The sequence below is a fragment of the Herpailurus yagouaroundi genome, unplaced genomic scaffold (assembly GCF_014898765.1).
Source record: "Herpailurus yagouaroundi ecotype Mexico unplaced genomic scaffold, PumYag 193, whole genome shotgun sequence".
Lineage (NCBI taxonomy): Eukaryota > Metazoa > Chordata > Mammalia > Carnivora > Felidae > Herpailurus > Herpailurus yagouaroundi.
The window spans coordinates 2,866,305-2,887,967 of NW_024412424.1; the positions used below are offsets into that span (position 1 = coordinate 2,866,305).

Below are 21,663 nucleotides of genomic sequence, written 5' to 3' on the forward strand. Positions count from 1 at the left end.
TCGAGAAGGCGTTCACTCGCTACCTTCCTCTCGTGGGTGGTTCCTTGCCTGCGCACTTGGGCAGCTGGCCCTTCTCCCTTGGGCCTCAGTTTCCCTGAGAGGGGGCAGGTACTCCCTGTGTGGATGCAGGAGAAAAATCATCCCTGCCTGGGACTCTGAGTGCATCCACCAGCTGTTTCTATACTCACGTGTTCATCCAGACAGCAGGTTCCTCATGTGGATACCAAGCTCCTCCATTGTGCCAGGGTCCTTTGGGGTTGACGGTCTGACGAGAGGAGACAGGCAGTGCTCGATCAGGAGGTTTTGGACAGTGAACTGTGGAGGAGGTGATCCTGTGGAGGTGGGGCTGAGGTGCGTAGTGTTGGGCTGACCCAGTGGAGGAGGAAGTGCCACTGCAAACAGCCTGAGGCATCGTCCTACTTGGCTGGTGGCGAGCAGAGGGCCAGACTGTGCAGGCCTTTTTTTGGTGAGAGGGGGAAACTAAGGTCTGCTCAGAGCACACAGCTCCTCCCTGGCCCTCGGCAGTATGGCCCCCAAGCCTGCTTGGCTTTGCAGGAGGACAGAGGCTCAGCCTTCAGCATGCCCGCTCCCCTTAAGCTCATTAGAAGGCCAGCCTGTTGCCATGGCAATTGCTGGGAGGGGTGGTGGGTGGGGGGAGCCAAGGCCAGCTTCATCTAGAGAGAGAGGACGGGAGGGGCTGGCAGGTAGGGGTGCATCTGCATCGTCTGCAGGGCCCTGGAGGCCTGGGGGATGCCCTGGAGAAGTGTCTGTGTTTGTCATGGCACACCTTCCCAGGGCTCCTGGCCGCCCCTGTTCCCCAGCTTTGTGGCTTCCACTCTGCCAGGGTTGAGGGGAGGCGTCCAGCAGGGGTGTGGGCATGGACGGAGGTGGGGGATGTGCGCGGTGCCCGAGGATCAGCAAGATGGGGCTGGGAGAGGCTGGAGAAGCCACCATTTACATAGGGCTCTGTACAGGGAATGGGTGTCAGTGTGGGAGAGAGGGGAGAGGACTTTGTGTGGGCTAGTGGAGTGAGGTGTCCCAGGCCCGGGCTGTATCAGGAGGTGGGGGTGCCCTGCCTGGAAACGAGGGGCCCTGGGCTGAGGCAGGACCCAAAGGGGCTTTTTACAGAGAAGTTTGCGCTGGATCCCACCTTGACGGAGTCAGTGTGTGGACTTGCGATTCATGCTCTGACTGGAAGCTTCGAGGAGCTGGTGTGCTCTCATCCACGATGCCACGTGGCCTCTGACACTCCGTGGTGCCAGCCACCTGCTGGTCTGCAGGGTCATGCAGGGGTTAAGTTCCAGGAGTAGAGTCTGTGCCCTCCTCAGTCACCTCCAAGCTGGGTGACCTCGGACAGTCCCGTTGCCTGCCAAGCCTCACTTTTCACATCCGGAAAGTGGAGTGTGCTGGTGCTCCCTTCAGAGGACTTGTCTTAGGGCTGAATTGCGTCCCCCCAAAAGGTGTGTCTGTGTGTTTATCCCAGAACCTGGGAATGTGACCTTATTGGTAGGAGGGTCTTTGCAGATGCAATTAAGGGGCTCAAAATTAAATCATTTTTTTTAATGTTTATTTATTTATTTTGGGGGGGGGCATGCAAGCAAGCAGGGGAGGGGCAGAGAGGGAGAGAGAGAATCCCAAGCGGGCTCTACGCTGTCAGGGCAGAGCCAGATGTGGGGCTCGATCCCATGACCATGAGATCATGACCTGAGCCAAAGTCAAGAGTCCAACGCTTAACCGAATGAGTCACCCAGGCACCCCGAGATCATTCTTGATTAGGGTGGGGCCTGAATCTGGTGACAGATGTTAGAGAAAGGAGAGGGAGATTTGAGGCAGACACAGGGGGAGGCCACGTGGGGACAAAGGCAGAGACCGAAGGAAATGTGTGGCCACAAGCACAGGAACAACAGAGCCACCAGGGCCTGGGACAGACTCTCCCTTAGAGCCTCAAGAAGAAACCAACCCTGCCCACCCCTTGACTTTGCACTTCTACCCCCTAAACTGTGAGACGGTAAATTCCTATTGTTCTAAGCTACCCTGTTTCAAACCACCTTGTTTGTGGTCAGTTGTTATGGTAGCCCTGGGACACGGAAGGTAGGACTCGTGTGATAGCAAGTGTGCTGAGACTTGGGAAGGGCTCTGTGCCCATGAGGGGGGCTCAGGGACCCCTGGGGTGCCATCTGAAATGCTTGGAGTGGGAAGATGCTGAGCACAAGGTAGCCGAGGTCTGCACTGTGCTTCCTGGCCATCCATCGTGGCCCTGCTGGCCTCAGCCCTGAGATACCTCTGACCCAAGGGCCTGATGCTGCTTGGTCAGTTGGTTCAAACCTGAGAGCAAGAGGGTTTGAGAGGCCTGGTCTTGGAATATTGTTCTGGAAGGACCAGTGATGGTGGGAGGTGAGGCAGACATGTGGCAGTACTTACTGGAGGTCCAGCATGACTACACAGAGGCCTGGCACTGGACACAGTGTGACCAGCAGACCATGAGTCTTGGGTACCTGCTGTCTGGTGGAGACCAGAGGGAGTGGTGGACAGGGTCAAGGGCATTTCCAATACAGCAAACACTATTAGATGAATTGGGAGGCTTTACATGAGTGGGGTCTGGGTCATCCAGGGGTGCTGCCCCACTGTCACTTTCTTAATTTTTCCCCAGTAAGGCAGGAGGATGGCTTTTAGGGAAAGCTGGGTGAGGGATGTTGGGGAACTGTGTTTCATCTTTGCAGGTTTTCTGTAAATCTAAAGCTTCTACAATGAAAACTTTATTAAAAACAACAAAAACAGGGGCACCTGGGTGGCTCAATTAAGTGTCCGATTCTTGATTTCGGCTTACATCATGATCTCATGGTTCCGTGGGTTCAAGCTCCATGTTGGGCTCTGTGCTGGCATCATGGAGCCTGCTTGCGATTCTCTCTCTGTCTCTCTCTGTCTCTCTCTGTCTCTCTCTCTCTCTCTCCCTCTCTCCTCCCTCCCTCCCCACATACCCTCACTTGCACTCTGTCTCTCTCAAAATAAACTTAAAAAACCAGATGCTGAGGTGATAGTGACTGGGGTGGGGGGAGGGGGGACAGCTCCTTGAGTGGGTGTCAGGGAGGCCCTGTGGGATGGGCATGGAGGGGGGGCCATCACAGGCCAAGGCCCTGGGGGTGTACAAACTCAGGGTGCTTTGGGACCAAGGAGTGGGGAGAGCAGAGGTCAGGTTATGGCAAAAGCATGGGTAATGGGGTACCCACACACCCTCAGCCCAGGCTCTCTATATCTGGAATGGGGTCCACTCATAATCGGGGAGCCTGGATTCAGACCCTGGGCTATCTGACCCACAGGCCATAAGCAGGGAGGAACCCTGGGAGATGCAGGTCTCCTATTGTAGCAGGTGGCCTCCAGCATATGACAGCCTTGTCTGGGCCTCAGTTCTCTGTCTGCACTGCCCTTTTCCAACAGCCATGAGGATGAGGTGGGGGGAGAAGAAGGCATCCAAGCCCTGTTTTGACCTTGAGCCTCTAATAGTTTGGGGAGTTGTGTTGGCCTTCTGAAAAGCCCTATGTGCCTCCAGATGGGCTGTCCCCTGGCTTGTGAAAGGCAGCCCCTGAGAGCAGGAACAGTGGTATTCATTGATTCCCTAACATGTTTGTACACTTGTGTGTTCCATGAGCAGGTGCTGCTGAGCGACAGGCCCTGGCTTGGATGCTGGGTTTATAGAGCTCTTTTGGCGAGGTCGGGGGCAAGTGCCGTTGTGGGGGCACGGAGTGAGGGCTGCTGTGTGGAAGGACGCATGAGAGACTGGCTTGGCAACAGGAAGAGGCATGAGCTTTAACATTCAGCAGCTCATCAGGTCCTGCCTGATGGTTTCACTCTGCTGTTTTTCCTTCCTTTGCACCCTCTGAGGCAGCAGGTCCTTGGGGCAGAGCCCTAGGCTGGCATCTTCGCACCTCAGTATTCTGCTCCTTGGAGTTCCTGGCCAGGCACAGGAGGGCAGGCAGCTCTTGCAAAGTGAGGGGGTCCCCAAGACCACACTCAGGTCAGCTGGGAGGATGGACTCAGGATTCACCGGAAGCTGTTAACACTCACAGTTACGGTTTATTACGAGTGAAAGGACACAGATTACAGTCAGCAGAGGGAAGGGGTGTGTGGGGTGGTATCCAGGAGCGTTCCATGCATGGAACTTCCAGTCGTCCCCTCTCTGTGGGGTCGTGTGGACAGCTTGTACTTTTCCCAGCACCAAAGTGTGAACAACACGCATGGTGTACTGCCAGCCACGGGTGCTCCCCTGAGCCTCGGTGTCCAAGGTTTTTATTGGACTCACAGGGACCTGGCTGACTGCCACATGGGTGACCTCCACGTCTAGTCCTCGCAGAGGGCGAGCTGATTCCACATGGCGCAAGATCCTACATCACACTGTTGGCATAGACCACCCGGTGTGGCCCAAGACCCCAGGCAAACAAAGATAGTCCTGCCAGGCAGGGTGTTCAGAGGGCTTCCACCTCCCAGGAGCTGGGGACAAAGGTCAGACTTCTCTAGGCCTTTTCTACATAGTCAATATGCGACCAAGGACAGGCACAAGGTCCCCCAAAGGAAGAGCAGGGCCCCACACAGCTTCTACTCCAAACCCAGAGGCTGTACTCCAAAGCCTGACAGTCCTATAGCAAAGGGGAGTTGGGTGGGGAGGCCACTGCTGGAAAGAAAGACTCAGATAGAGGTGGGGCCTGGAAGGGCTGGTGTTGCAGCAGCATGTGAGTCAAGAGCATCCTGTCAGTTCCCAGTCCTGTAGATCATCCCCAACGCCAGGCTCTCTAGAGGCCTGGAACATGGCAGCTTTGTGGAGTGCTTGGACAGGATGCTAGGGTCCCAGAGCTGGCAGCTCAGCCTGTGACAAAAATGCATGTAGTGTAAGCACTTCTGTGTCACATGCCATGCATTCCTACACACTCTTGGACAACGAGGGAGGGGGAAACCAAGGCCAAGAAGGGGGCCACATGGTTCTTGAGAGGTGGGTGCAATGCAGGCTTCTGCCATAAGGCTCAGACACAAGGAAGCATGTGGAGTGTCTTGGGTCTGAGATGACTTGTGCCTAGGTGGGAGTGGGGGCCCCCTGTATTTAGTCTCCCTATCCCCCTGGCTGGAGGCTGGCCTGTTTCATCTTGCATGACTGTGGGGTGAGAGGGACACAGTGGGGTATTCACGGTGAGCGTCTCCAGCCATTGGAGACAGACCCTGGGCTGGGCCCCGCAGACCCCAAGAACCACCCGCGAAGGATGGAACAAGGTCATTCTCCCTTCTGACCCCACCACAGCTTGCAGGAAACAGCTGTTTACCTGGGTGAGGTGCTCTGCTGGGCGGGCGGCCAGTTCCTGAGCCTCACTTCCCTCTCCAGTATCCCAGGCCCCCCAGGAAGCAGGGGCCGGCGTGGGAGAGCGGGGCGGCGCGGGCAGCCAGCTCACGGAGCGCTGCCAGGAGCTGTTTGTGAAGGAACGTGAGCCGGCCTTGTTGTGTACACAGTGTCGACCCTAGCAACCGCCCCAGCCGGGGCCGGAGCAGACGCCCACCCTCCCTGCATGCCCAGCCACCACCCCTCGGACATGACGTCTGTCTCCCAGAGCGGGCGTGACAGGCGTCGTGGACCTTCAGCCTTCAGTCCTGGGGGCCATGAGTGGCACTGACCATGTCAGGGGGCATCTGCTGTTATTCCCAGGAAAGTGGAATCGGCTGTTCAAGGGAGACGAGGCCAGGTCCCAGCCTCACTCCGAGGCAGCCACGGCCGGCCAGGGGGCTGGGCTGCTGGTTCTGAGGTGTGGCCCAGTGGGACAGATCCCCACGTGAGTGACGGTAGAGGCCCGTGCAGGCATTCGGCCATCCCAGATGAAGGCCCTCCACTGGCCCCAGCTCCAGCGAGGCCCGTGAGACAGGCAGATGGAGCCTGGGGGCTTGGGCAGGACCCCTTAGAACTCAGGCGGGGTCTGGCAGACCTGCCTGCCCTGTGTGTGCTGCCGGAGGGATCACACATCCTGCGCTTTGAAAGCCAGGGCTGTGCTTCTGAGACGGCCCCTCTGATTCAGGCCATTGGAAAGACAGTTTCTCCTGTGTCCGGGTGTCAATTCGCAGCCTCTGGCCCGCGCCCCGGGAATGCAGCCTTTGGCTGTGATGAGAAATGGCTCCCCTGGGTGGGTGAGGGGCCTCCTCCACAGGCTGTAGGCTCCAGATCTGCCCGATACTCTCTTGCTCATTCACAAATCGTGCGAGTGAACCAGCAAGGTTCCCCAAGTTCATGGAGGCAGCCCCCCCCGCCCACAGGGCACACTCCCCTACCTAGGGAGAGCTGCCTGGGGCACCCTGGGTTGCTGATTCTGCCATTTTGGGTGGAGAGACACCTGGCTCCTTTGAGTATCAGAGTCAAAGGGTCCCGCACCCTCTGTGACTGCTGCCATTGGCCCACCGCTTGGTTCCTTTCTGGGCCCCTGGGGTGGCGCTTTTCATGATTTGCACGGGTGGGCTTCCAGCCCCCACTGTAGCTGCGGGCTTCTTTTGCAGCTCCAGCTCCAGAAGTCTCAGTACCTGCAGCTGGGCCCAAGCCGTGGCCAGTACTACGGCGGGTCCCTGCCTAACGTGAACCAGATCGGGAGTGGCACCGTGGATCTGCCCTTCCAGGTGAGCCCCCACGCCCCCACACAGCCTCCCACCTGGTACGTGTCACATCTGGGCCCCACCCTGGTCACAGAGCAAGAAAGCATGTGTGTCGACCGCAGTGGGTAGCTGGGGTCACCAAATAATTGCCGCAGCCCGCCTCACCCTGCCCCCACCTACTCTTTTCCTGTCCCCGAGATGGCCTGGCCCTTGCCTGTCCCCTGTCAGCAGAGCCCACAGCAAGGCTGTGGTCTGGCCGAGAGTGTTTCGGCAGCCGCTACACCTGTTGGCCGGCTGTGCGGCATCGGGAACCGCTCGGGGCCTCTGGGGCTTGGCTCCATCCTGCCTCACTAATCCGCAAGCCCAGCAATTCTCAGAAGGAGGCCCTGTGGCCTGACCCCACTTGTCTGCGAACGTTTCTTGGCAGAGGCGCACACAACGCGGCTCCCGGAGGCCACACAGCCGCTGTGCACGTCCTTATCATAAATAATGAGAGATAAGGCCCATTGCCTGGGCTCAGGGCTGGCTTCTTACCCCAAGCTCTGCCCTGACCCTGGTCTGCAGGTGGAAGCAGGGGCAAGGTGGGCCTGGGAGCAGGGCCAAGAGCCGGGGCCATCCCCAGCTTGTCTGGGCTCTGTAGGGACAGGTCCATCAGACGGCCACACACCCGCCCCTTTGCTGGGACAGGGCCTCAGAAACAGCCACGTCTGTCCATGTGTTGACAGGCCAGGTGTAGCCAGACTCGTCCCTCATGGAGCTCAGTCCCCCACCCACCCGAGTCACTCCCCAGCTCCTACTCCTCCCACAACGCTGCTGGAGTGCAGCAGGGCACCTGGACTCAGGTTGGGTCCACCTGGCTCAGCTCTGCCTCCCCTGGGCACCTCGGAGCATGACCCTCCTCAGATGGCCTCCTCGCTGGAGCAGACACGTGGAGCCGTTGCGCTGATCCTGAACGTGCTCCAGGAGCCTGACCTCTTTGTCAAGGCCCTTCCTAGTTCGAGTTTTCTCCCCTCTTCCCGCCTCTCCTCTTCCTCTGTTTCCCCCATCCCCTTCTCCCTCAAGGAGAGCATCTCTCTGGGCAGCCCCCCAGTACGGCCCTGCCTAGGGCTGGCATAGAGCCCCCTCGGGCCAAGGGTATACTGGGGCCTGGCGGGCATCCCACTGGGGGGCCGGATGAGGCAGGAGTGTCTCAAAGTCTCGGTTCTTTGCATTTTCAGCCCAGCGGATATCTGGGGGAGGCCCTGGCAGCGGCTCCTGTCTCTCTGGTAAATGAGCCCCTGGGCTGAGGCCTCGGCGTCCCTGGCACGTGCGCGGGTGCTGGGTATCACTGCGTGGTCCCCCAGTGGCCTGGCGGGATGTGTCCTGTCCGCCAAACAGAAGTGGATCCACTCTGCACCTCCCCCTGCCCTGTATGGGGAAGTGCGTGTGGTTGCGTCGAGAGACCCCCGCCTGGGGGATCCGAGCATGGGCATCAATGCTGCATGGTTCGTTCCTGTGACACATGCACACTTACGTGTGTGTGGATCCTAGGTGCAGCCTGGTGAGCTGGGCTGTGGCCGGGCCCGAGCTTCTCTCTGCCTCTGGCTCTGCTTCAGCTGTCTTGGTTTCCCCTCTGGCCTTCTAGGCGTCTCTGGGAGGAGATGAACAGCCCCTGCCCTCTGTTGTTTGTGCCTGGATGGCAAGGTTCCCACCTTCCTTCGGCCACTGAAGTCTCTCAGGCCCAAGGCCCTTTGGCGGCAAAAAGTGTAAAAAGACCCAAGCTGGCAGGGTCCTTTCTGGGTCAGAGAGAGACGGGGGGCCCCAGACTCCAGGGAGAGCAGTCAGCCCTGAACACTGGCTCAGGCTTTTGGACGGGTAGGGAAGAGCAGTGATTCCAGCCAGTGGCAGTCTTCCGGAAGGAAATTGCTTTTGCCTGGCTGCCCAGAGAAGACAGAAGGGCTCAAGGGCCAGATGGCCGGGTGGGGGGACCGGCTGCCTCCGGAGCTGGCTAAGATTGCTAGTCTCGCCCCAGTCAGGTGGTGAGGAGCCCCATGGCACCAGGGAAGGCAGGGAGCAGGTTCCCAGGGGCCCCAGGGGCATGGAGCTGGGACAGAGAGCAGGGTCTGGCCGGGGGCCTCGTGCCAGCCCCAGGTGCTGGAAGGAAGCCCCTTCCACCAAGCCGTGGGCCAGGGCTCCGGAAAGTGCTTGCACTTGGCTCCAGTGGTAAAGGGATGAGGTGCTGGGGGAGGGCGAGTGGGGGCTTATCTCAATCAAAACCGGCCAGGGCTCAATAAGGAGCCTCTGGGGAGCCAGCACTTGGCCAGGTGGGCCCCTTGACGTCCTCGGCTGGAAGCCCTGGGGGCTGTCTCTTGGCAGGCCCCTCCGGGGATGACGTAGGTGGGGAGAGGAGGCCAGCCGGGCCCAGAGAGAGAAGGCGGAGGCCTGTCTGCACCTGGCGAGGCTGGGGGGCGCTTGGGCCGTCTGCACCCCTGGCACCCCAGCCGGCACCGGGCCCCGAGCTTGTGCTGCTCTGCCTGGCCCGTGCATGCCGGCCGCACTGCACGCCTGCCACCCGGCACCCAGGATCCCCAGCTCGCCCCTACCCTGGCAGTGCTAAAGGCTGGGGGCCCTGGCTGCAGGAGGAAGCCCGTCTGGGCTGCAGAGTGGTGACAACGGGTGTCTCAGGAGCGGGGGGCCCTGAGGTCAGATCCTGGGGGCAGAGCTGGGTTGGATCTTAGGCCACAGCTGATAACTGTTTGGGTTTCTCTCTCTTTTCTGGTCTCCTTCTCCCCTACCCCTCCCCTCGCCCAGACACCCTTCCAGTCCTCGGGCCTGGACACCAGCCGAACCACCCGGCACCACGGGCTGGTGGACAGAGTATACCGAGAGCGTGGCCGGCTCGGCTCCCCACATCGCCGGCCCTTGTCAGTGGACAAACATGGACGGCAGATATCTTTTACCCAGAGGACGGGAGTGGGGGATGACTGCAGGACCCTGAGTCTAGCTGACTGAGCTGCCAGCTCTGGAGATGGAGTAAGGGCTGTCCCAGCCCTCCCAGGCAGCACCAGGAGAGGGCGCAGTTGCAGGGCCACCCTGGAGGAGGCAGGCAGTGTGGCTGGCTGAAGAGCCTGTGGCTGGGGGCTGGGGGGCACACAGGGAACGGGGACACAGGCTGCTGGAGCACGCAGCGTGAGGCGAGGATTGGGTAACGTGAGGTCGGACCACACTGTGTTGGACGTCTGTCTGGGCAGTGGAACCCAGAAAGGCTGTGAGCAGGGTGTCCACATGTTGGGGCCATGTGGAAGGCAGCCCAGCCCAGGCAGTGGGGCTGAGGGGGGTCTGAGCCAGACCCAGACCCATCCAAGGGAGGCTCCATCTGAAGACAGAGAATTCGCCTCTGCACCTTGGCCAAGCAGAGATCGTCAGGAGTTTCTCCCCCACCCCCTAAGACTTGGCCGCCCCTTGGTGCTTGGCCAGCCAGGCCCCCCGCCCCCGACCATCACTGGAGCCTGAGTGGCTGCTCTCGGGACCCCCAGCATTCTAGAACAGAGAAGCCTGTTCTTTCCCGGTTCTCATTTCCGTGGCTGGGGCAGCCTGACCAGCTGGGCCTCAGACAGAGCCCTCAGGCCCCGGGAGCCGCCCTGTCAGCCTAGAATTAAGAGTCAAGACCCAGGTCAACTGAACCAGACTCCCCACTGCCCCCCATGGGCCCCAGTTTCACAGCCGAGGCCCCTCTTGGAAAGGGTGCAGCCTGCACGTGTGCTTGCAGGGGGTGAGTGCTGAGTGCTAGGTGGATAGGGCTGAACCCCGGGGGCTGCTCGCAGCCAGGCAGGAAAGGCCCCCGCCCTGCGGCCCCAGCTGTTCACAGGCTCCCAGCAGCCTGGCCACGAGGTTCCTGGGGCTCGGGGTGGGGCCTGAGCCAACAGCGCTGTCCCCTTAACTCACACTCAAGCGGACAGCTGCCCATACGGCACCGTGTACCTCTCGCCGCCCGCGGACACCAGCTGGAGAAGGTCAGTGACCCAGAGCCGGCCCTCAGCCCTCTTGTTGGAAACAAAAACAAACTTACATCATGCTTGTGCTTGGAAAACCAATATGCAGTCACTTTAAGATGACAAAACTAAGAAGTATCCAGAAGTTTCTAGAAATCTGCTCTATCCCTGTAACACCAAGGTCATAGCTTTGGAGTCTTCCAGGAATTTTTTTTCCTCCTTCCATGACTTTTTTTTTTTCTTTCATAGACAGAGTTGAGATTACATTAGATATTCAGTGTTGTAACTTGCCTTTTTCCATTTCATACTATATTGAGTGGTTTCCCACATTGTTGAACAGTCATTGAAAGTGTGATTATAAAAGTATTCTATATTTATTACCAGAAGATTAGGAATACACATAAATGTACCTGAAAGAGGAAAAAAAAATAATGTCCTCGTTTGCAGAGGTCTAGAATAATAATACCATAGTTAATACCTATAATAAATAATGGGTGATAGGTGCACACCAGTCTGAATACAATTATACCAGAGAAGTGTATACTTAAAAATGGTTAAAATGGTAGATTTCGTGATATATATATCTATATATATGTAGATATATATAGATATATATATAAATACATATGAATGATTTCATTAAACAAAGACCAAAGTAAGCAAACTGTTTAAAAAAGTATGAAATACGATATATAATGTAATGTGTAATTCAATAACGTAATTAAATTCCTACCAAGCATGTATTATATATCGGGCCATATTTCAACCATCATGTTCATTAAGTAACATAAAACACACAGAGCTCTGTGGAGTAGGTGAGCTTTTATTCTCTGCGTTTTCAGTATAGAGAAACTGAGCACAGAGAGGTCAGAATACTTGCTCAGGGACACACAGCCGGTAGGGGAGCCAGGATCCAGACCAGCCTCTCACTGTTGGGCTGGCCCCAGGGTCAGAGACTCAGCCAGCCTAGTCCTTTATAGCCCTCTCTTCTCCTTGAATCGTTTCCTCCATGTCACTCTCAGCGGCTGGCATGTCCCTTTTGGATTCATGCTGCTCTTACTTTCATCCCCAGAGTGCCAGCCATGTGGCTGGATCCACCTTTGCTCATCTGCTCAGCTCCCCGTGGGTGCCCACATTTTCCTGGGTGCCTGAGGCGGTCTTCTGGGACTTTCTCTGCAGGCACCTGCAGCTGGCAGCTGGAAGCACATTGAGTTACTCTGTCCCCAGTGCAGAAGGCAGGGCTCCTGGCAGCCTTTGGGCTGGTTGAACCAAGACCTTGCCCCTCAAGTATTGCCTCATGCCACCTCCCCTCCCCAGAGGCTGCATTCTTTCTGGGTCATTCTCTGAGCCTCATATCACTGCCTCCCCTTCCTGCCTATTACACCTGGTTTGTAACTGATTATCCTCGGGGGCAGGGTTGCCCGTTGGTCTTTGTCACCAGAAGGAGACCCAGTGATGGCCTGGGGACTTGTACCCCCAAGACTGGGCCACTGTGGGACCGTTGGGCCCCCTCTCCAGAGAGTATCAGCAGGAAGGCACTATCCTTTCCCTAAAGCTGAGAAGCCTACAGAGGGGATGGGGGTTGGGAGGAGCTGGTTAGGAACGGAGGGACATCTCTGCTGCAGCTTTTGTCTTCAACAGGCTTTGCAGATCAAAGTAACGGTCACTCCTGTGGTTCTTTTGAGAACAATGTCCTTAGGGTTTTATGCAGGTGCAACAGCTCACAAAAATGACCCACTATTCCCACCCTGTCCCACTGATCATGTCCTGGATAGAGTGGAGCCAGGACTGTCCCATCGTCCGCTTTGGGGCCAAGGCTCACTGTCTCTCTCCTCTCCTCAGGACCAATTCTGACTCTGCCCTGCACCAGAGCACAATGACACCCACCCAACCAGAGCCCTTTACGGGCGGGTCCCAGGATGCACACCAGAAAAGAGGTATTGACGGGCATCGTTCCTTGGGTCAGGCGAGTCCAGCGGGTGGCCCCTATGCTCCCGGAGGTCACAAGCTCAAAGATGGAGAGACCTGCAAAGGAGGAGTCAGTGGGTGCTATGGGACAAGGGGAGGGGTGTGGAAACTTGTAGAGATGGTGCTGCTTGATTTGGGTTTTAAGGAGTACCCAGGAGTTTTCTAGGCAGAGAAAACAGCCTCTGCAAACACTCATGGATTCAGGCCATGGCCCCACAGATGGGGGCCTTCCACGTTCTGTCAGTTGTAGTGGGCAGCAAGCCAAGCAGAAGGAGGCATTTATCAGCTCATGACCAAGCAGTCCGGAGCTGGAGAGGTTTGGCTTTAGGTGCAGCCCTATCCAGGGCTTCACACTTCCTGGCTTTGCTGCTCAGAACCCTCTTGATGCACACAGAATGTGCCCATTCTGCCTACTGTGGGTGGGAAAGGGGCTGCTGCTCTCCCACCTCTTCCCCAGGCTCCTCTCTGACCCAGCCACGCGTACACCCCTGGGGCAGATCGGTGCCTCGGCCCCTGGTCTCTCCTCAGGGAGAGCTGGGCACTGGGGCAGTGTCCCCAGGACCTTCTAGGACGGTGCATGCCATCTGAAAAACTGGGGCACCATCACCTAAAGAGAAGGACAGTGCTGTGTGGCCGGCCTCAGGAAACCCCAGCAGGCTTGATCTGCCCAGAGGCACTGAGACCAGAGAATTGATCACATACAGTTAAGGTCCAAACACCCATTTTGGAGTAGCATTGCACTGTGTGAACGTGTAAGCATACCAGGGAGCTTCTGCTATAGAGTAAGGATTATCAACCAGAATTTCACCCCTTCGGGGGGGGGGGGCTCTCCGCATGCCATCTTCCTGGGATCCCTGTTCATCAGACAGCAAAGGTGAGATTGCAGAAGGAACTGTCTCTATAATAAAAGTGAGGATTCCAAATGTCCGGGGGTGAAGAGAACAGGGCATCTGGTGTTTCACTCCTGTTCCCAATGTTGGGAGCTGTTCTTGAAGGGGCCGTCTCCTTGGTGGGTTCCCCAGGAAAATGGGGCTTTCAGGGTAGGCTCTCCAGGGCAAGTGTCATCTCTTGGGACTCTGTGACCATGGAAAGGAGCTGCAACCCAGGAGGCCCTTGGCAGCTCAGGGTCCAGTTGTCCTTGGCCTGGGGAGAGGGGAGACATGTTACCTGCCCCTGTTTCTCCACGAGGGGCCCAAGAAGTGATGGGGGCGGGGGGGGGGGCGGTGGTTAGCCTGGCCTCCCTCCCCACCCCCCCACCCCCCCACAGTTCAGTCTCTCTGGTTTTTAAGAAGGAGGAGTTGACCCATCTGGCTGTGTTCAGTGTGGCTCTATTGAAAGTGAAAGACTGAACCTCCAATAGGTGTAAAGAAACTGGGTCTCATAAAGAAAGTGTTTAATCTCACTTTAACCAAAAGGTCCTAAGAAAGGGGCCTTCAGGCACAGCTGGTTCCAGGGCCTTAAATGATGCCCATCCAGTCCTTCAGACCTTCCCTGCCCTCTGCGCCTCCTCTGGGGCTGGCTGGCATTGCAACTAATTCATGAGGCCACAGCTACCATGAGTAGACCAGCCAGCCCCGGCTCATATTGAGCAGCATGGATGCAGATGACCACAAAGAGGCAGGTAGGGTGAGGAGGCCGGGAGAAATTCTCTGCTGTTCTCTGCAACCTGAGGCCTCCAGGACCTGCCATGGGAGGCAGAATCAATACATGTCCTCAGCTCCAGAGCTCCGGTTTTCATTTCTTTTTGAATCACAGGGTCTCTGGCTTGTTTTTTGTTTTTTAAGTGTTTTTTGTTTTGTTTTGAATGAAACCCTTTTTTGTACTCTAGTGCAGTCCCCAGAAGTTACTGTTGGGGCAGTTACACTTGCGTCCTGGTTATGACCCTGTGTATGTCAGGGAAGCTCCCCACTTTGGTGCCACATAGCTTCAAAGTGAAAAGGTTCTGATTTTCTTTCTCTTCCCACCCCACCGCAGTCTTACTATTAACAGTCCCAGGAATGGAGGAAACCGCATCGGAGACAGATAAGAATCTTCCCAAGCAAGCATGGGATACCAAGAAGGTAAGAGTCTAAGGGCTTTCAAAAACGGTTTTCCTTCTTGATCTTTTTTTTTTAATAGCCTAGCCAAAGGTAGAGAAATAGCACACCTTCCCTGAAGTGTGAACCTCGCTCAGATTTGACCAGGCCTGCCATTAGGGTTAAATAGACCTGCTATACTGGTCAGAAGCCATGAAGAATTAAAACCCATGTTCACTGTAGCAGCACCTATACTAAAATTGGAACCATAGAGAGCTTAGCATGGCCTCTGCACAAGAATGACACGCAGATTCATGAAGTGTGCCGTTATTTTTATGTATGGCGTTGGCTGTGAACCAGACTTACTGTGGTGATCATTTCACAGTACATACAAATAGTGAACCTATTTGTCCAAGTCTGTGAAGATGCTCAGGGTTTAGAACCTATACCTCCTAATTCTTAGCCTGTGATCTTTCTGCTAACCCATAGTATTGGGTAATTGTCATTGTTTATACATGGTTACAGTCATCCTTAGACTTCCATTAAGTCTACTTGGAATTTTCAGTTGAGTTGAAATCTCTGTATTACCTCCAGGTCCAGAAACAGAAACTAATTTCCCAGCAACCTATAAAATGTCTAGTGGTAAGATAGAATTTGTGCCATGAGTACAAATTTCAAAGAATTTGAATAGAACAAAATACACTTAACACCAAATCTATTTTGAATATTAAAAAAAAAAAACAAAAAAAAACTAAAACCCATTGCTGGTCAGGGTGTGGTGAAAGGGGCAGCAACATGCATTGCTCATCCCCCCCAGGAAATCGTAGGGAGGTGACAAATGAACAAACAGTGATGTGTTCCTCAAAGGCAGGTGTTCAGAACTTTCGAAATCAACTGGAAAGAACTTGAATGTTCGACAGTAGGGGGGTTTTATAACTGAGGATGAAAGCATCCTCAGTCCCCCATGCGGAAAGTTCCGCACATGGTGAGTTGGGATTTTTGAAGGAATTTTAAAGGCATGAGTGACACTCATGATGGTACTGTTCTGTGGAAAGAACAGGATAAAGCATAAAACATTTCGAGATAGACAGGCACACCTCATTCTATTGCGCTTTGCTTTATTGTGTTGCGTTTTTTTTTTACAAATTGAAGGTTTGTGGCAACCCCGTGTTGAGCAAGAATATCAGTACCATTGTTCCAACAGCATTTGCTCACTTTGTGTCTCTGTGTCACATTCTGGTAATTCTTGGAATTGTTCATATTTTTTCATTATTTGTTATGTGACGTTTGATTAATGATCACAACTCAAAGTTCAGATGATTAGCATTTTTAGAAATAATTTTTTTAACTCTTTTTTTTTTTGAGAGAGAGAGAGAGAGGGTGCAAGTGAACAAGGGGCAGAGAGAGAGAAGTGGGGCTCACCCGGGGCTCCCAACTCATGAACTGTAAGATCATGACCTGAGCCAAAGTCAGATGCTTAACAACTGAGCTCCTCAGGCACCCAACTGTTTTGTTTTGTTTTGTTTTTTAATTTATTCACTTTGAGAGAGAACATGAGCAGGGGAGAGGCAGAGAGAGGGAGAGAGAGAATCCCAAGCAGGCACTCCAGTCTCAGCGCAGAGCCTGATGCAGGGCTCAAACTCATAAACTGTGAGATCATGACCCGAGCTGAAACCCAGAGTTGGATGCTTAACTGACTGAGCCACCCAGGCACCCCAATAAAGTATTTTTTAAGTTTATTTATTTATTTTGAGAGAAAGAGAGAAAGAGAGAGAGAGAGAGAGAGAGAGAGAGAAAGAGAGAAAACATGAGTGGGGGAAGGGCAGAGAGAAAGGAAAGAGAATCCCAAGCAGGCTCTACGCTGTCAGGCCTATGTGGGGCTCGATCTCACAAACCATGAGATCATGACCTGAGCCAAAATCAAGAGTCCGTTACTTAATCAGCTGAGCCACCCAGACGCCCCAGCAGTAAAGTATTTTAATTAAAGGCACATAACTTGTTTTTTTAAAACACTGTCATTGCATACTTACACTGCAGGATAGTGTAAACATGACTTCTTTGTGCACTGGGAAACCAAAAAATTCACTTGACTTGCTTTACTGTGATATTTGCTTTATTGGGGTGTTCTGGAACTGAGCTGCAGTATCTCCAAGGTATGCCAGGGTGTACACACAGATGCCTGGGTGTGATAGGACCCGTCCCAGGGGAGACGTGCAAACGGGGCGTGTCCCCTCGAGTGTCAGGTGCGGGCGCCATTGTCAGCCCTTTATCCATGTCTGCATGTTCCCGTTTTGCACAAAGAAGGCATAGGATTTTCATATTCGGGAGAAAAAAAATAATTCGAAAAGAATTCTGACAACCCGAACAAAATCGGGAAGCCACTGAAACCCCTAGTCGTAGAGAGGTGAGTGGGTAAAGAAAGACATCAGGGTTACAAGCAGCCGAATGTGCTGCTGAACCATGAAGACAGGGAAGATGGTGGGGGTTGGTGCAAACACACTCGACATCCTGGGAGTGAGAAACAAGGGTGGCAGAGCCCAGCATCGTGGCTAAACTTTTAACTACCACGCAAAATGATGTGGCTGCAAGGACGTCAGTAAAGGAATTCCACTGGATTTGTGGGGAGTGGGGTGGGCGGTCCGCGCGCGGGCAACTTGCGATGGGTGAATTTTTAATGCTGTTTAGAAATCCACTGTTATCTCCATAATGTTCGTGGAATGCTTTTGAAAGGTTCTTTAGAAAGTCATTGTCATCACGCTTTGAAAAAATCCGGTAATGAAGCAAGTGTTTACTCACAGAATTAAGGAACCAGTGGCCAAGTACAAACCTGTCCCTCTGGCATTTTCTGCAGAGGCTTAATGCTGCTGGTCGCACACCACCCCTCAGGGTCCCCAGTCACTGTGGGGCCCCCCCCAGCCCCTCCCCCCCCCCACACACTGGGTGTGCACATGGAGTCTACAGCCCTCCGCCAGTGCATCCACCTTCTTATCTGATAATCCCTAAAGAACACATCAGCCTGAGGGCCTGTGAGGCGGATGGAGAATGAGGGAAGGTGACACAGCCGGAGCCCTCCGTCAGCACGCGGGCTCTGTCCGGTCATGTCTGCCGCCATCCGGCGGGTTTCCTCCTTTGTCCTTGAATGAGAGTCTAGGGGCTCTGCCTAGAGCCTACAGTTCTCGGCTGGCATAGCGGCCCCAGCTCGAAGAGGAGGAAACCAGCCAGGGTCCTGCTGCCAACAGGGTTTCCCTGGGACCCCCTTCCCAGCCCCACAGGGCAGGCAAAGTCTTCATCCTCAGGTGGTGGGTGCGTGGGAGCACGCACAGCACCACGGTCCCTGTGGGAGCCATAGCTGAGGGACCACAGGAAGGTGGGTCAGCTAGGGGCAGGGAGCGCCCTCTGTGTGTTCATCGTGCCCAGTCTGAGCCTCTTCATGCTGCCCCACATGATGTACTTCCCTGCCCTAGACAAGTGGATGCTGAGCAGAGGTGGCCCCTGCCCCGGGATCCCCTCCCACTCTGATCCAGGAATGGAATGGGGGATTGGTTTGGGGTGCCCACGTTTCCAGTGGCTCCACTGCTGAGGTGGTGCCTGGGGTTTTCGGGTGTATAGACCGGACAAACCACCGTCTTCTCCAAATGCCTGCTGACAAGGGACCATGTCACTCCTCTGCTGTGCCCAGCTTATGGGCAGACAGCTAGGCTTGGATGTGCCTGCTTGCCACCAAGGGCAGGGGCTGGAGGTGGGGGCTGTAGAGACCCCTCTGCACATAACTCTTGGTTTTGCCCCTGGGCATGTCTGGGACAGGCCCCTCTGCCTTTGAGGTTGCCTAGTTCTGGTTTGTGAGACGTTCCAGGACCTGATAAACTCCCTTCTTGCTGAGCGTCTCCGGCCCTTGTGGCATGGTCAGCCATGCCCTGAGGAGCCACAGCACGCCAGGAGGCCCGCTCAGTGTCCGCTGTCTTCTCTTTCAGACGGGGTCCAGGCCCAAGTCCTGCGAGGTCCCCGGGATCAAGTAAGTCTCAGCAGGGCCCACCCTGCATGCCCAGGGCTGTCAGGGCCGCTCAGATGACCCCAGGGCTTCCCGTCCGCTAGCTCACAGGCTGCAAGTCCTGACAAGAGGGGCGCCCCGCCGCTGGCTGCCAGTCAACGAGCCTCACAGGGGGCGGGGGGGACATGGGGCCCTGCTCCCCTTCCCTGCCCCCACCACCCCTGCTCAGCTCCAGCTTGCCCGCTCCTCAGACACCCCCTGTCCCTGAGCCGCAGGAGGACCCTCACCCCAGCCTCCTATCCTGCATAGATAGGTAGGCTGCTTCCTAAGGTCCCACTGGAGGTGTAGGCTGACAGTCCTTTTCTGAGCATGGCAGCACCTAATCTTTTCGCACCAGTCTCCCCCGACACCTCGCTCCCCCGCCACAGCTTCTGGGGAAGAATGGGCCGGCGAGAGCTCACCTCCCCCCTCTGTCTGGCCTTCCCCCCAGCATCTTTCCATCCGCTGACCAGGAAAACACTACAGCCCTGATCCCCGCCACCCACAACACAGGGGGCTCCCTGCCTGACCTGACCAACATACACTTCCCCTCCCCCCTCCCGACCCCACTGGACCCTGAGGAGCCCACCTTCCCCGCGCTCAGCAGCTCCAGCAGCACCGGCAACCTCGCGGCCAACCTGACTCATCTGGGCATCGGCGGCGCCAACCAGGGTAAGGCCAGGCCAGAAGGCGGGAGAACTTCCTTCCCTGGCAGAGCTGAGCAGCTAGTGAAGACAACACATGGGTTTGGATAAAGATTTAGCAGGGTGACCTCCAAAATGCTGGGCATGGAGTGGGAGGCAGAACCTACCACAGGGGCTGGGCTTTCCCAGTATTGCCCAGGAAAGGCATCCCAGGAAGAGGGCACGGCTTTGGTGAAGGCCTGGGAGTGGGAAAACACAGCGGTGTCCCCAGGGATCAGACAGTGGTTCTGAGGGTGTACTGGGGGCTTCAGAGAGTCTGGGTGAGTCCAGAACATTCTAGGAGGGGAGCCCCCAAGAGTTTGACCCGGCCGGGGTGTGCCGGGCTTTCCCCCCACCTCTCCTTGTCCTCAGCTCTTCATGGAGGGCCAGGACCAGTCCTGACCTGCTCCCCCCACACTCCACCTGCTTGGTACACTCCAGTCCAGGCCACATTCATGGGGACATCCCATGGGCCCCTCACCTTCCTAATATCTCCCAGTGCTGCCCAACCCTGCTTCTCTGGGGACGAGCAGCACGGTTTCCCAGTGGCTTGCCTCTTCTGTTCTCTTGCCTGCCCTGACCTGTTGATGCATCCCGTCAGCCCCACCATTGGGACCCAGGCCAACCTGGACCTTCTCTACCTTACATGGCCTCCACCTGCCTGCCCACCTCCCCCACCAGCTCTCAGCCTCTTCTCAGCCAGGATGGCCATCACCTCATGGCTCTCGTCTGCTCAGGATCTTGCACGGGTCCTCGGTTCCCTCCCAGTGAAAACCTGAGACCCCTGGGGCCCGGGAGGTCAACTGCAGTTCACCCTCCGACTTTGTCTCCCGCCCCCCACACCATCTCCTCTCTGGCCAGCGAGCTCACCTCAGGGCCTTGGCATGTGCCACCTCTCTTCCACAGTCCTCTTCCTCCAGGTGGCTGCAGGACCCCTCGCCCACCCCATCCCTGCTCACACCTCTTCTCAATGAGCCATTGTGGCCCCCTACCCACACTCTTACCTCCAGCCTCTCACTCTTGCTTTTCTTCATTTACCCTGCTGCTGTTGAGTCACTACTTTGCTCTCATCTGTTCCCTGGGCCAGGCCTGGTTCTCCCACGTTCCCACTATGACCCGCATGTCCCCAGTGTGATTCTTGCACCCATGTTGACTGTGGGATGTGTGGGTTTGCATCCAGGGAGGACACAAGTCAGACCCAACAGCCTCATGGTGGGATGGGCAGAATGTGGACCCCTCTGGGAGTCCACACATGTCAGGACTTGGTGACCGGTGAGAGCGCTACCTTGCTGCCCTGCCTCCTGCCCAGGAGCCGATGCTCGCCCAGTCCATCTGCCTGCCTTACCTCTGTCCCAAGCGTGGTGGGCAGCACCATGCAGGGTTTTCTGAGAGAGAATCACACGCTCTAATTCACATTTGCCACAGCCCTTCTAACCACCCAGGGAGAATAGGCTATCAGGAGGGGTGCCAGTGCCAGGGCAGGGCCCCACTGAACACTGTAGAGAGACTTCCAGGTGAAGTTGTCTGGCCCACGTTACAGGGAACAGAGGCACTTGAGCCGGAGTTGTTCCGGGCTTTGGTGCTGACAGGACCAGAGGCAGGTGAGGGGTGTTAAGGACAGTGCAAGTGTTCCTAGGTTTCTAGACTAGGAAATAGAGGCCAGAACAGTGAAAAGCGGGGCAGGACCCTGGCCTAAGAGCATTGAGGCTCTGTTCTTGCGTGTACATACCTGGCCCCGTGCCCACCGAGGCTCAGCCACTAGGCAGAGGGTGTCAGCTTCCACTGTCCCCCCCCCACCCCCGGGACAAAGTGAACAGATTCAGGGGATCCTGAGACCCATGGCCCCCTGAGAGGTGGGTGGGCCGGGAGGGTCCACACAGGCCTATGCAAAGCAAGAAATCAGCAGGTTGGCTCTGGGGACACTGGAGGGGCCCCCTTTTGTAGGCACCACTGTTTCCTGGCCCCCCTTTTTCTCCTCACGTCTTGCTGTGGCCTCCAGAACACCACCCCCTCCTCCAGAGGGTCCTTGGCAGCCCCCCAGCACCCGCCCAGGAGCTGTGCACCTCCAGCCCATGCCGAGTCTAAACAAGCACAGGAAAACACAACACATGTGAAAGCCATAGACGCGGGAACAAGCGCAGACCCCGAGCGTGGGGCCCAGACCCTGGCCCGCCTGGCTGGGAGCGTCAGCCCCGTAATGTCTGACATGTGTTCGGTTGTTTGCGAACCTGCCGCTCTAGCTGCTCGCCTGGCAGGGGCTCCGCTTTCTGGGCGCATTTTAAATCAAGCCGAGCCGCTGGCCCCTGGCACACGTGGAGATGGCCCCCCCAGCCCACCCGCCAGTTGGAACGTGAGCCCCTCGAGGAAGAATGGGAGGCTTCTGCCTC

The 21,663-nt window shown here is 56.2% G+C and overlaps 1 protein-coding gene and 1 non-coding gene across 11 annotated transcripts in view; both read left to right on the forward strand.

The window, feature by feature from the left end:
* The window catches only part of CRTC1 (CREB regulated transcription coactivator 1), a 75,932-nt gene that overhangs the window by 35,300 nt on the left and 18,969 nt on the right, over nt 1–21,663 (forward strand). For 7 of the 10 annotated variants that reach the window (XM_040444975.1, XM_040444977.1, XM_040444978.1 and 4 more), the window contains exons 2-9: nt 6,520–6,636; nt 7,830–7,877; nt 9,403–9,540; nt 10,543–10,604; nt 12,426–12,520; nt 14,526–14,611; nt 18,538–18,578; nt 19,045–19,265. In XM_040444975.1, the coding sequence (XP_040300909.1) occupies nt 6,520–6,636; nt 7,830–7,877; nt 9,403–9,540; nt 10,543–10,604; nt 12,426–12,520; nt 14,526–14,611; nt 18,538–18,578; nt 19,045–19,265 (808 nt within the window). The remainder of the gene's footprint in view (nt 1–6,519; nt 6,637–7,829; nt 7,878–9,402; nt 9,541–10,542; nt 10,605–12,425; nt 12,521–14,525; nt 14,612–18,537; nt 18,579–19,044; nt 19,266–21,663) is intronic. The other 3 variants (XM_040444976.1, XM_040444985.1, XM_040444984.1) reach the window with 1 other exon arrangement.
* On the forward strand, nt 14,797–14,900 carry LOC121011311 (U6 spliceosomal RNA). Its single transcript, XR_005781564.1, has one exon. It is a non-coding gene; the product is annotated as a U6 spliceosomal RNA (small nuclear RNA).